This window comes from Schistocerca americana, chromosome 3 (genome assembly GCF_021461395.2).
Source record: "Schistocerca americana isolate TAMUIC-IGC-003095 chromosome 3, iqSchAmer2.1, whole genome shotgun sequence".
NCBI lineage: Eukaryota > Metazoa > Arthropoda > Insecta > Orthoptera > Acrididae > Schistocerca > Schistocerca americana.
Window position 1 is genome coordinate 792,766,182 of NC_060121.1, and position 15,743 is coordinate 792,781,924.

Sequence of the window (15,743 nt, forward strand, 5' to 3'; positions counted from 1 at the left end):
TGAACCCTGCCTGGAACAGTTCTGTCCTCCGTCACAGCGGGACCCACCTCCGCTTCCTCAAAATCACCCTCTCCAAACCTTCCAGGAATTTCTGACTTCCAGCCTTGCATCTCAATCCTTCTTTAAAAACCTTAATCCTACACCCAACATCACCGCTGCTGAAGCCCAGGCTATCCGTGATCTGAAAGCTGACCGATCCATCGTCATTCTTCCGGCGGACAAGGGTTCCACGACCGTGGTACTTGATCGTCGGGAGTATGTGGCTGAGGGACTGCGTCAGCTTTCAGACAACACCACATACAAAGTTTGCCAAGGTAACACCATTCCCGATGTCCAGGCGGAGCTTCAAGGAATCCTCAGAACCTTAGGCCCCCTGAAAAACCTTTCACCTGACTCCATCAACCTCCTGACCCCACCGACACCCCGCACCCCTACCTTCTACCTTCTTCCTAAAATCCACAAACCCAATCATCCCGGCCGCCCCATTGTAGCTGGTTACCAAGCCCCCAAAGAACATATCTCTGCCTACGTAGATCAACACCTTCAACCCATTGCATGCAGTCTCCCATCCTTCATCAAAGACACCAACCACTTCCTTGAACGCCTGGAATCCTTACCCAATCTGTTACCCCCGGAAACCATCCTTTTAACCATTGATGCCACTTCCTTATACGCAAATATTCCGCACGTCCAGGGCCTCGCTGTGATGGAGCATTTCCTTTCACGCCGATCACCTGCCACCCTACCTAAAACCTCTTTCCTCATTACCTTAGCCAGCTTCATCCTGACCCACAACTTCTTCACTTTTGTAGGCCAGACATACCAACAATTAAAGGGAACAGCCATGGGTACCAGGATGGCCCCCTCATACGCCAACCTATTCATGGGTCGCTTAGAGGAAGCCTTCTTGGTTACCCAGGTCTGCCAACCCAAAGTTTGGAACAGATTTATTGATGACATCTTCATGATCTGGACTCACAGTGAAGAAGAACTCCACCACTTCCTCTCCAACCTCAACTCCTTTGGTTCCATCAGATTCACCTGGTCCTACTCCAAATCCCATGCCACTTTCCTTGACGTTGACCTCCACCTGTCCAATGGCCAACTTCACACGTCCGTCCACATCAAACCCACCAACAAGCAACAGTACCTCCATTATGACAGCTGCCACCCATTCCACATAAAACGGTCCCTTCCCTACAGCCTAGGTCTTCGTGGCAAACGAATCTGCTCCAGTCCGGAATCCCTGAATCATTACACCAACAACCTGACAACAGCTTTCGCATCCCGCAACTACCCTCCCGACCTGGTACTGAAGCAAATAACCAGAGCCACTTCCTCACCCCCTCAAACCCAGAATCCCCTACAGAAGAACCCCAAAAGTGCCCCACTTGTGACAGGATACTTTCCGGGACTGGACCAGACTCTGAATGTGGCTCTCCAGTGGGGATATGACTTCCTCAAATCCTGCCCTGAAATGAGATCCATCCTTCATGAAATCCTCCCCCACTCTGCCAAGAGTGTCTTTCCGCCGTCCACCTAACCTCTGTAACCTGTTAGTTCATCCCTATGAAATCCCCAAACCACCTTCCCTACCCTCTGGCTCCTATCCTTGTAACCGCCCACGGTGCAAAACCTGTCCCATGCACCCTCCCACTACCACCTACTCCAGTCCTGTAACCCGGAAGGTGTACACGATCAAAGGCAGAGCCACTTGTGAAAGCACCCACGTGATTTACCAACTGACCTGCCTACACTGTGATGCATTCTATGTGGGAATGACCAGCAACAAACTGTCCATTCGCATGAATGGACACAGGCAGACAGTGTTTGTTGGTAATGGGGATCACCCTGTGGCTAAACATGCCTTGGTGCACAGCCAGCACATCTTGGCACAGTGTTACACCGTCCGGGTTATCTGGATACTTCCCACCAACACCAACCTATCCGAACTCCGGAGATGGGAACTTGCCCTTCAGTATATCCTCTCTTCTCGTTATCTGCCAGGCCTCAATCTCCGCTAATTTCAAGTTGCCGCCACTCATACCTCACCTGTCTTTCAACAACTTCTTTGCCTCTACACTTCCGCCTCGACTGACATCTCTGCCCAAACTCTTTGTCTTTAAATATGTCTGCTCGTGTCTGTATGTGTGGAGGGATATGTGTGTGTGTGCCAGTGTATACCTGTCCTTTTTTTCCACCTAAGGTAAGTCTTTCCGCTCCCGGGATTGGAATGACTCCTTACCCTCTCCCTTAAAACCCACTTCCTTTCGTCTTTCCCTCTCCTTCCCTCTTTCCTGATGAAACAAACTGTTGCCTCGTGGAATGTTTCCCAACGGACAAACAAGTTTTTCTGCAAGATCAAGTTTTTTAGATATGGCACAGAAGGAAAGTATCCCTGCTTAAATAATCACAAAAATTTAGCTGCAGTTGAGGACGTGAGAACAGACTTGTTGGGTACTGCACAATTAATAATGTTGACAAGAGGTTATGGAAACAACAAATTTATTCAGATAACTAAATTACAACAGGGAGCAATGAATGATCTCAAATTTAATAGTTCTTAGCAAAAGTCACTTGCTGGCATTATATAAAAGAGCAATACATTAGGAATAATGTCCTTGGTGCAGACACACACCAAAAATAAACACACAATACACGTTCCACAGGAGTACAGGACACAGAAGCAACTCACGACCTCATGGCCAAGTATTCGCCAGCACAAACATGATTTTGGCCAACACGAAGTGTGGTATTAAATGTCTCTCTTTGGAGAAATGGTCAAAGATAGATAGGAAAGAATAGAATACAGTTATCACACAAGTGTGACAGGTGGAAGCTTGAAACTCTGTTAGTACCCAGGTGGGGACAAATGTTTGTTGATCAGAGTGAATGCTTTGTATTGCGATCACTGTTTTACGTACTGAGTTGCACTGCAGGAGTAGAGGCAGTGCAGTCTAGGATAGTCTCAACACTTTGCTACAAGCATCTTGGATACAAAAGGTCATCGCCACATGGTGTGTCCATCGTAGCACATGCACATGGTGACTGAAATCCAATGTTCACAAGAGAAAGCAAAGCTATGAACTGAGGACAAGGTTAGGCCAGCAGAATCCTTGTTAGGTCCAGAGTTATTGTATAGGTACCATTAGTCAGTGACTGTAGTGGACAAGTGTCTAATCATACAGCAGAAAGCAGAATCAAGAGCTGTTGCCTGAAGTGGACATACAAAAAAAGAAAGGGACTGCACTAAACGACAGCTGTAACGTGCTACACAAACATGGAACAGGGCTAGACCAGTAGGCCGATGTGCAGCGAAGGGTCACCACAACAAGGTAATTTCAAAGCTGCTTATGAACGGGAAAATTTAATCTGTTTTTTTTTTTTTTTTATTACACTACTCTTGTCCTACTTAGATTTTTGGTGTACTGAGAGACGCTATAGGGATCTGTATCTTATGCGAATTTGAACAATGGAAAGTCCATGTTGGAATATTAACAATTATGAAAATACATTGGCAGAGATTGGTGTACAATGAGGGTGAGGGGACGTGAATTGGGAGGAGGAGATAGGACAGAGGGGGGGCAGAAACTATTGGGTTAAGAGTGTGATGATGTCAGGTTATCATAGGTTGAGGCTGAAATAACTGCAGGAGTGGAGAATGTGTTTGTAAGGATAACCCCCACATGCACAATTCAGAAAAGGTGAACTAGTGGAATACAATTATTGTGAACAAATTGACAGTTCACAAAACAAACTTCTTGGACAGCTTGCAGGTAGCTTCTCTATTGTAAGGTGATAATCTGAATCCAGCTTGCTTCAACAGTATGGTACAGCTTTAGATTCACTTAAATTTTTATCAACAATAGCTATACACTCTCAAGAAATAAAGCACAATGGCATATGAAAGCATTTATATCAGCATGCAACACCATAAGAGTTAACAAAACACAATGTTGTCGTTCCTGTAAATGAGATGTTAAATTATAACCAACCTACTATCTAAAGATAGTGTTATTAATTTTTTAATATAGAAAGTGCTTTGTTGTCTTAAATACACAAGAACACAAATTTAATAAGTTTAACTCATAAAATACAATGGAAAAAAAACCATGCTTTTTCAGTTAAATGCCCGGACAGGATCATAAAAAATACTAACACATACCATTTGTACACATGTCAGTGCCCTAGATGAAACTTCCCCTAGCTGTTTGTACAGGTTTTCATTTCTGTTGTTGAGGGTGTCTATAAGCTTTTCCAATGACTGTAGTTCTTGTCTCCAGGATTCTTCCATTCTCTGCCAAACTTCATTTCTATTTTGTAATAAATTTTCCGCTTTTACTTTAGCAAGTCTAACATCTGATAATTCTGTTTCCAAGGATTGTACTCTCTCTCTAAGACTCGTGATAATCTGAAATTCAGAAAGCTCAGAATAAATTTAAGATTCTTATAATTATTATCAAAACAAGTTGAGGTACTTTTTTATAAATATGGTGTATGTGCATGATGCCTGTTGGCGCTCCTCTTAGGGTCTTCGGGTGAAGATGCATAGATAGGTGTCAACAGGCAACATGTTAAAAAGTGGCTTTTTTTCCTCAACGTAATTTGTAAAACAATAACCATATGAGTACCAAAGTGGAAAATGGACGTCATGTGTCACCATGTAGTAGACATGGTCAAATTTGCCACAACACAATTTCAGCAACTTAATGAGTGATCTGACACATAAAAACCAGACACAAACCTTCTACACAAAATGCGATGAAATGAAAAAAACTTGGTGACAAGAATTTTTTTCTAAATTCATTATTTTATTTATTTGGATAGGGAAAAATTAATAACACTTACAGCAATATTGCAGAAGAAAATGAGAAACATCATCATTATGGTTTATAAATACACTGTGAATTAGAAGAAAGAGATAAGCTATAATTCACTGAAGAGAAGAGGCAACAACACTTGCAAATGCTGTTGAAACTAAACTGCATGAAAATGTCCCAGACATGAAATCACTCACAGCATGAACAGGGGCAAAATGTGATAGGCAGAAGAGTGGTGAAATCAAGGGAGATATCATTTGAAGTAAAATAGTTCCAGCATATCGGAAATTTACATAGATTTTCATGAACTTACAATAAATACCCCCAATGGGGGCTCACCGAATAATTTCACACCAATAATTTGACTGGGGACAGAATGCACAAAGAAGAAAGGTGTTACAACTGTACACCATAAACCTGATGGCTTCAAGATTTAAGCTTAAATTAATATGACTTTGTGACAGTATTTTAATATTTACTAAACTTGAGAAGCCCATACTTTAAACACTTTTTCTTTTCTGATATCTTTTCTATGGATAAGGCAGATACCATGATTATACAAAATTACCAAATTCTTTTTAGTGCTGTACACTGCTAGACTTTATTAATCAATGTATAGCTTTATGACTTCTGATGATAATGTTATAATACTGGTCTTCAAAAAAATTAAAGGTGTCTTGACCCTTTTAAAAAAATAGTCTATTACAACCAAATTGAGGTTGAGGAACAAGAATAAGACACCAGATTTTTTTTTTTTTTTTTTTTTTTTTTTTTTTTTGGTTCAAAGATATTCATATTTAAAGAAGTATGTACGGAATTTCTCCCCTGGTCTCTTTTGTAATCTACTTTTGAGGCATCTCTCACAACATTCCACCAATAGTCCACAAGCACAGATGAGTTCTACTTTTCATGATACCTATTGTTAGTGCAAACAAAGTTGACACTCGGCGCGGTGGCTGATGGGATTGACTGTAAATGGGAAATGCCTTTACAGTCAGTCCCACCAGCCACCACGCTGAGTATCAACTTTGTTTGCACATGTAATACTTTCCAGTGCTGAAATCTCTTGATGGAAGTACTCTCTGTGCTTATCAAAATTTTTCCCTTCAATGACCGCATTGGGTGTCGTCCTTAAATAGTTCTCAAATTTGTAGTCCAATGAAGATTCCCTCTTTGATCTTAGCATCAACAAAATCTGGGAATTTTGTCTTAAATACTTGAAAACTTCTCCTTGCTTTCACTAAATTTTTTCACAAGCCGTAGTCTTATGGTAGTAAGATTGTATGTCAGGTAATTAAGGTATTGTACTTTATATTCTTTTTCCCAGGCTCCATCATTTACTTTTCAGGCCAGGTTTTTCAGAAGAAGGAAGACTGTGTTTAACATTCCACCAACATCGAGGTCATTAGAGATGAAGCACATACTCGGAATGTGTTAAGGATCCCAAAGGAAACTGGTTGTGCCCTTTCAAAGGAACCATCCCAGCATTTGCCTGGAGCAATTTACAGAAATCATGGTAAACCTAAATCTGGAAGGACGGACACGGGTTTGAACCATTGTCCTGAACGCGAGTCCAGTGTGCTAACCACCACACCACTGCAGCGTGATCTCCAGTCATAGCTGTCCCACTCACAAAGGAAGCGGAAACATTTTGTTCATCCTAACTTCAGTCCAAGTTGTTGATGTTGTGGTCTTCAGTCCAGAGACTGGTTTGATGCAGCTCTCCATGCTACTCTATAATGTGCAAGCTCCTTCATCTCCCAGTACTTACTGCAACCTACATCCTTCTGAATCTGTTTAGTGTATTCATCTCTTGGTGTCCCTCTACGATTTTTTACCCTCCACGCTGCCCTCCAATACTAAATTGGTGATACCTTGATGCCTCAGAACATGTCCTACCAACCGATCCCTTCTTCTAGTCAAGTTGTGCCACAAACTCCTCTTCTCCACAATTCTATTCAATACCTCCTCATTAGTTATGTGATCGACCCATCTAATCTTCAGCATTCTTCTGTAGCACCACATTTCAAAAGCGTCTATTCTCTTCTTGTCCAAGCTATCGTCCATGTTTCACTTCCATACACGGCTACGCTCCATACAAATACTTTCAGAAATGACTTCCTGACACTTAAATCTGTACTCTATGTTAAGAAATTTCTCTTATTCAGAAACGCCTTCCTTCCCATTGTCAGTCTACATTTTATATCCTCTCTACTCCAACCAGCATCAGTTATTTTGCTCCTCAAATAGCAAAACTCATTTACTACTTTAAGTGTCTCAATTCCTAATCTAATTCCCGCAGCATCACCCGATTTCATTCGACTACAGTCCATTATCCTCGTTTTGCTTTTGTTGATGTTCATCTTATATCTTCCTTTTAAGACACTGTCAATTCCGTTCAGCTGCTCTTCCAGGTCCTTTGCTGTCTCTGACAGAATTACAATGTCATCGGCGAATCTCAATGTTTTTATTTCTTCTCCATGGATTTTAATTCCTACTCCAAATTTTTCTTTTGTTTCCTTTACTGCTTGCTCAATATACAGATTGAATAACATCGGGGAGAGGCTACAACCCTGTCTCACTCCCTTCCCAACCACTGCTTCCCTTTCACGTCCCTCCACTCTTATAACTGCCATGTGGTTTCTGTACAAATTGTAACCAGCCTTTCGCTCCCGGTATTTTAACCCTGCCTCCTTCAGAATTTGAAAGAGAGTATTCCAGTCAACATTGTCAAAAGCTTTCTCTAAGTCCACAAATGCAAGAAACGTAGGTTTGCCTTTCCTTAACCTATTTTCTAAGATAAGTCATAGGGTCAGTACTACCTCACGTGTTCCAACATTTCTACGGAATCCAAATTGATCTTCCCTGATGTCGGCTTCTACCAGTTTTTTGATTTGTCTGTAAAGAATTCATGTTATTATTTTGCATCCGTGGCTTATTAAACTGATAGTTCGGTAATTTTCACATCTGTCAACACCTGCTTTCTTTGGGATTGGAATTATTATATTCTTCTTGAAGTCTGAGGGTATTTCGCCTGTTTCGTACATCTTGCTCACCAGATGGTAGAGTTTTGTTAGGTCTGGCTCTCCCATGGCTGTCAGTAGTTCTAATGGAATGTTGTCTACTCCCGGGGCCTTGTTTCGCCTTAGGTCTTTCAGTGCTTTGTCAAACTCTTCACGCAGTCTTATGTCTCCCACTTCATCTTCATCTATGTCCTCTTCCATTTCCATAACATTGTCCTCAAGTACATTGCCCTTGTATAGACCTTCTATATACTCCTTCCACCTTTCTGCTTTCCCTTCTTTGCTTAGAACTGGGTTTCCATCTGAACTCTTGATATTCATACAAGTGGTTCTCTTTTCTCCAAAGGTCTCTTTAATTTTCCTGTAGACAGTATCTATCCTACCCCTAGTGAGATAAGACTCTACATCCTTACATTTGTCCTCTAGCCATCCCTGCTTAGCCATTTCGCACTTCCTGTCGATCTCATTTTTGTGACGTTTGTATTCCTTTTTGCTCACTTCAATTACTGCATTTTTATATTTTCTCCTTTCATCAATTAAATTCAATATCGCTTCTGTCACCCAAGTATTTCTATTAGCCCTCGTCTTTTTACCTACTTGATCCTCTGCTACCCTCTTTATTTCATCTCTCAAAGCTACCCATTCTTCTTCTACTGTATTTCTTTCCCCCATTCTTGTCAATCGTTCCCTAATGCTCTCCCTGAAGCTCTCTACAACCTCTGGTTCTTTCAGTTTATCCAGGTCCCATTTCCTCAAATTCCTACCTTTTTGAAGTTTCTTCAGTTTTAATCTACAGTTCATAACCAATAGATTGTGGTCAGAGTCCACATCTGCCCCTGGAAATGTCTTACAATTTAAAACCTGGTTCCTGAATCTCTGTCTTACCATTATATAATCTATCTGAGACCTTCTAGTATCTCCAGGCTTCTTCCATGTATACAACCTCCTTTTATGATTCTTGAACCAAGTGTTAACTATGATTAAGTTATGCTCTGCGCAAAATTCTACCAGCTGGCTTCCTCTTTCAATCCTTCCTCCTATTCCATTTTCACCTACTACATTTCCTTCTCTTCCTTTTCCTACTATCGAATTCCAGTCACCCATGACTATTAAATTTTCGGCGCCCTTCACTATCTGAATAATTTCTTTTATCTCATCATACATTTCATCAATCTCTTCGTCATCTGCAGAGCTAGTTGGTATATAAACTTGTACTACTGTGGTAGGTGTGGTGTCACCACCAGACACCACACTTGCTAGATGGTAGCCTTTAAATCGGCCGCAGCCCGTTAGTATACATCGGACCCGCATGTCGCCACTATCAGTGATTGCAGACCGAGCGCCGCCACACGGCAGGTCTAGAGAGACTTCCTAGCACTTGCCCAGTTGTACAACCGACTTTGCTAGCGATGGTTCACTGACAAAATACGCTCTCATTAGCCGAGACGATAATTAGCATAGCCTTCAGCTACGTCATTTGCTACGACCTAGCAAGGCGCCATTACCAGTTACTATTGATACTGTGAATCATGTACCGTCAAGAGCGACATTCAGCATTAATGGATTAAAGTTAAGTATTCCACCAGCTACGTCTGTTTTTTTCTAAGTCCTAATTTCCTTGTCCTGTTCCAGACCTCACGCCAGCCTGCATGAGCTAAAACGTGTGCCTTTCGGCTCCTCTAGTAACACGATGTTGGCTCTCCTGCCAACCACAACATTGGCGACGAGGCAATACCGCATTCTTAACTATACTGCCCTGATTTACTTGTGTAATGGCTTCGCCACCATCTCCAGATGTACTGTCCGAATTTTATCGCTTACAGAATCAGCAGACGCAGGCCTTACTGGATGCCCTTGGACAGCTCGTCCAGGGTCAATGTGCAATGCAAAACGATGCGGCAGCTGCCGCTCCACCGCTAACGCTGCCACAACACGCAGTTGCACCAACTTTTCGTCCTTTTGATGCTGCACTGGAAAGCTGGACGAAGTGGTCACGCCAATTTGGATTCCATCTCGCCGCCTACAGAATTCAAGGTAACGAGCGGCGTACAAACGTACCGTGTGATAGTCAAATTATTTCCCCGACGCGACGTAGCAACTCTGTCCTACGACGAAATTTTGTCTGCATTAGATGTATATTTTAAAGACTCAGTCAATGTAGTTGCCAAATGGTATACCTTCTTTCGTACAAAACGTACGGTAGGTCAGACTAATCGGGAGTGGGTTGCAACCTTGCAAGGCCTTACTAGGGATTGTGCTCTTGAGTGTCAATGTGGAATCCCTTATTCAGATACTATGGTACGTGATGCAATTGCACAGAACGTTTCTGATGTTCGTATAAGGGAACAGATTTTGAAACTAGTCAATCCCTCCCTTCAACAAGTGATGGACATATTGGATCAGCAGGACACACTTGACTTTGCACAGGAATCATTTGCAACTTCACCACCCGTGTGTCAGGTTAACCGGCCCACCAGGCGAGATGCACGGAACAGTAAACAGCCCTTGCGCCCGGCTGCGCTGCTGCCGCCAGGCTCTCAGCCACGTGTACCGCAACGGCAAGCATATGTAGTGCTAAAATCATGCCCGCAGTGTGCTACTAGACATTCGCATGAGAATTGCCCGTCACTCCAAGCTATTTGCTTTTACTGTAATAAAAAAGGACATGTTCAAAGTGTTTGCCAGAAAAAGCTCAGATCGGAAACTCAAAATCATTCCAGGCCCTTTGCTTCGCGCCGGAATCGGAATCGAACCAAGGATACTCAGGCTCGCGAAACTTCGCCCATGGAAATTCATATAGTCCATTCCACTCCGCCCAGTGCCACTCTCTGTAACAGTGACTGTGTTCGTCCCACAAATAGTGTTCGTCGACATCGCCGGAACTCCCATCAAGTTGCAAGTGATTTTGTACCAGTGTCAGTTCACGTTGCACGAGACAGTCGCTCTTGTCGTCAGCAAGGCAATAAACTTTTTGTGGACTCGGACATTAACAGCAAAGTGATACCATTCCAGCTCGATACCGGGGCTGCAGTTTCACTGATCAATCAAGGCACTTACAAACTGCTGGGCACACATCCGTTGCGTGCCGCAACTGTTAAGTTAACTAGCTATTCAGGTCAAGAGATCCCTCTGTTAGGACAGTGCAGCCTTCTTGCAACATACAAGGGACAAACAAAACTTGTGTTATTTTACAACCTTCGTTCTTATTCTGCAGTGAACTTGTTTGGTTTCGATTTATTTCAGTTGTTTAACTTGTCTATAGTAAATCAGGTCCTATCAGTGAACCAGACTGTGCCTTCCGACAGTGTTTCTCATCTATGTGAAGAATTTGCAGACATTTTTGCACCGGGCCTCGGTTGTGCTAAGAACTATGAAGCACATTTGGAACTGAAAGTAAACATGCAACCGAAATTTTTCAGAGCGCGCAATGTTCCCCACACATTGCGTGATGAGGTTGCAAAAACATTACATGATTTGGAATCACAAGGTGTAATTGAAAGTGTGCAGGCTTCTCTTTGGGCATCACCCTTAGTAATTTTGCCAAAACCTTCGGGACAATTGAGACTTTGTGTGGACTTCAAGGCAACAGTGAATCCACAACTAGTGATTGCAACTTTTCCTTTACCCCGCCCGGAAGATCTTTTTGACAAACTGTGCCCGGGTAAATATTTTTCGAAGTTGGACCTAGCAGATGCATACTTGCCAATACCGGTGGACGAAGCATCCCAGCGTGTTTTGGTGGTTAACATGCATCTTGGTTTGTATAGATTCAAACGACTGACATTCAGGTGTGCATCCGCCCCTGCATTGTTTCAGCAATATCTACAAACTGTTTGTGCGTCGGTCCCTACTGTAGCAAACTATCTGGACGATATTGTGATCGCCGGAAAAACGGAAGAAGAACATTTAGCCAATCTCAGGACATTATTTCAGGTCTTGCGACAAAATGGTCTTCGCTTGCGGAAGGACAAATATGTGTTTTTTGCTCGTGACTTGCCCTACCTGGGACATGTACTCAATGCCCTATCAGTGAACCAGACTGTGCCTTCGGACAGTGTTTCTCATCTATGTGAATAATTTGCAGACATTTTTGCACCGGGCCATACAAGACTTGCCGACGCCGCAGCATTTGAAGCAGCTACAGAGTGTGCTGGGGAAAATTAACTATTATCACAGATATGTGCCACATGCCTCTTCCATTTCAGCTCCGCTTCATCGCTTAGGCCGTAAAGGTGTTCCGTTCGTCTGGACGACAGCATGCGAACGCACCTTTCACCAGTTGAAATCGGCATTGCTTTCCAATACTTGCCTTACGCCATTCGATCCCCGGAAGCCCCTTTTATTAATGGTGGATGCATCGGATTTCAGGATCGGTGCTGTGCTTGCGCACAAAGATGGATCGCACGATCGCCCTATTGCCTTTGCGTCCAAATTGCTCTCGTCTGTGCAAAGAAATTATTCACAGATCGAGAAAGAAGCATTGGCTCTCGTATTTGGTGTTACAAAGTTTCATGACTTCTTGTATGGTCGTCACTTTACCATCATCACAGACCACAAACCTTTGACATCGCTTGTTCATCCGACCAAGCCTGTACCTCCATGTACAGTGCAGAAATTCATTCGCTGGTCTATTTTCCTCTCGCAGTACCGCTACAATATCTTGTATCGGTCCACTGCTAAGCACGGAAACGCCGAGGCGTTGTCCCGTTTGCCTGTTGCTGTGGATAGAGCATTCGATTCCTCCGAACTTGCTTGCATGTTCATTGATTCGGAAACCGATGACGTGGTCGAATCGTTTCTGATTGATTTTCGTCGTGTAGCTACAGCCACAGCTGCCGGCCCTGTCCTTGCTACCATTCTGTGTTTTGTTGTTACGCAATGGCCCTTGTCAAAGTCACGGATCGGGGACCCGTTGGTTCGCCGATTTTTTGCTCACCAGGAGAGACTTTTTGTACGACGTGGTGTTTTGCTGTTGCGTTCTGATAATGATCAGTCCACGGTCGTGGTCCCACGTTCATTACAGTCCTCTGTCTTACAGCTTCTCCACCAAGGACATTGCGGTATAGTAAGAACGAAACAACTTGCTCGTCAGCACTGCACTTGGTTCGGAATCGATGTCGCGATTACGAATATGTGCTCTTCTTGCATGGTGTGTGCCGAACAACAATCAGCACCACCGTGGACATTCTTTGCATGGCCAAAAGCCACTTCCCCTTGGCAACGCTTACACATCAATTTTTCTGGTCCATTCTGGAATGCTCGATGGTTGGTTGTGGTAGATTCATTCAGTAATTTTCCTTTTGTTGTCCGGATGTCTTCCCCGACGTCATCTGCCACCATCCAAGCATTATCTGCTACCTTTTGCATTGAAGGTCTTCCACAGACTATTGTTTCCGACAATGGCCCACAAGTCATGTCCGCAGAATTTCAGTCATTCTGCAAGGCCAATGGTATTCAACATCTGACGTCCGCGCCGTTTTCGCCACAGTCAAATGGTGCCGCTGAACGATTGGTCAGGACTTTCAAGTCATAGATGTTGAAGTTGAAAGAGTTGCATTCTCGGGAGGACGCGTTATTGCTCTTTTTGACCTCGTATTGCTCTCAGCTCCGAGATGGTCGCTCACCGGCTGAGTTGCTCCACGGTCGCCTCATCGAACCTTGATGTCTTTGCTACATCCGCCGCATCAGGTTCCTGTGCAGCGGCAGACACCTGCTTTTGTGCCAGGCGACGTTGTCTACTACCGCCACTATCGAGGTTCATGGCGTTGGCTCAAAGGGCGCATTCTTTGCTGCCTCGGCCACGCTATGTATCTGGTTTTGGAGGCCTCTGCTGAGGTGCATCGGCATCTCAATCAGCTGCGCCTCTGTCGTCGCACGGGATCTGCTGCTCCCCGTCTGCTTTCAGCGATGGTGCCGTCCGGTCAGCGACCTGGGGACCCATCTACTGGCTCGCCTCGGCCCCAAGTGTTACCTCGGCCTTTAAATCGACCGCGGTCCGTTAGTATATGTCAGACCCGCGTGACGCCACTATCAGTGATTGCAGACCGAGCGCCGCCACACGGCAGGTCTAGAGAGACTTTCTAGCACTCGCCCAGTTGTACAACCGACTTTGCTAGCGACGGTTCACTGACAAAATACGCTCTCATTTGCCGAGATGATAGTTAGCATAGCCTTCAGCTACATCATTTGCTACGACCTAGCAAGGTGCCATTACCAGTTACTATTGATACTGTGAATCATGTACCGTCAAGAGCGACGTTCACCATTAATGGATTAAAGTTAAGTATTCCACCAGCTACGTCCGTTTTTTCTAAATCCTAATTTCCTTGTCCTGTTCCAGACCTCACGCCAGCCTGCGTGAGCTAAAACGCGTGCCTTTCGGCTGCTCTAGTAACACGGTGTTGGCTCTCCTGCCAACCACAACAGTAGGCGTGTACTTTGTATCTATCTTGGCCACAATAATGCGTTCACTATGCTGTTTGTAGTAGCTTACCCACATTCCTATTTTCCTATTCATTATTAAACCTGCTCCTGCATTACCCCTATTTGATTCTATATTTATAACCCAGTATTCACCTGACCAGAAGTCTTGTTCCTGCTGCCACTGAACTCACTAATTCCCACTATATCTAACTTTAACCTAACCATTTCCTTTCTTAAATTTTCTGACCTACCTGCCCGATTAAAGGATCTGACATTCCACGCTCCAATCCATCGAACGCCAGTTTTCTTTCTCCTGATAACAACGCCCTCCTGAGTAGTCCCCGCCCGGAGATCCGAATGGGGGACTATTTTACCTCCAGAATATTTTACCCAAGACGACGCCATCATCATTTAACCCTACAGTAAAGCTGCATGTCCTCGGGAAAAAAGTACAGCTGTTGTTTCCCCTTGCTTTCAGCTGTTCACAGTACCAGCACAGCGAGGCTGTTTTGGTTAGTGTTACAAGGCAAGATCAGTCAATCATCCAGACTGTTGCCCCTGCAACTACTGAAAAGGCTGCTGCCCCTCTTCAAGAACCACACGTTTGTCTGGCCTCTCAACAGATACCCCTCCGTTGTGGTTGCACCTACGGTACGGCCATCTGTATCGCTGAGGCATGCAAGCCTCCTCACCAACGGCAAGGTCCATGGTTCAAAGTATAATATCAATAACCTTCAGATTGCAACATTTCTACCATTGACAGATTTAATTTTTCACAAAGCAATTTTACATTTTCATAGCTTTCCCTTACAAGTACAGCAAGACTTACCGGAAAAGATAGCAATGTGTTTCTGTTGTGAGTTGAAACAGCTTTCAAGCTTAACTTAATGAAGTCAATGAAAAGTCTCCAGTCTTAGGGATTATAGACCTTTCTCAAAGATGCCATCAGACTATCTGTATCACTGCATTTAACAACGTTGTTTTCAGTTTCAAGACCTAGCTTTTTGGTTACTCTAGATCATGGATTAAATCATTCAGTTTTCCTTGAGAAATCTTACGTGGCCTACTAGGTTAGATCAGTTCTGGTGTATAGCCTGGATCTTTCCGTAAAGACTCAGGCTGTTGTTTGCATTCCCCCTCCACGTCTTCATCAGATTCTAGGATATAATGTTCTAGAGGGACAGGAACATGTGGATCTTTTTCATATGGTACTGGTCAAGTCGATGATGTCAAAGTTGGGTATGGGGTGGTCCACATTTTCTTTCTCAACATTCCATGTTTAAGAAGAGGTTCTATACAAAAATAACAATTACAGAACTGATCTGAAGGTTCTTGCCATGTCATGGAAACAGCAAATAGCACTGACTTTAATTTTTTGTTTAATGAACAATGGAGATTTAGTGCACATGAATTGCAGCAAATCTTTGGTGCCGAAAGTTTACCCTCATCTATTTTACAGTCAAGGTAATGGTAATAA

The 15,743-nt window shown here is 43.6% G+C and overlaps 1 protein-coding gene across 2 annotated transcripts in view; it reads right to left on the reverse strand.

The window, feature by feature from the left end:
* LOC124605312 (nucleoprotein TPR-like) overlaps positions 1 to 15,743 on the reverse strand; it is a 404,625-nt gene that overhangs the window by 181,334 nt on the left and 207,548 nt on the right. For both annotated transcript variants that reach the window (XM_047136896.1, XM_047136895.1), the window contains exon 16: positions 4,166 to 4,411. In XM_047136896.1, the coding sequence (XP_046992852.1) occupies positions 4,166 to 4,411 (246 nt within the window). The remainder of the gene's footprint in view (positions 1 to 4,165; positions 4,412 to 15,743) is intronic.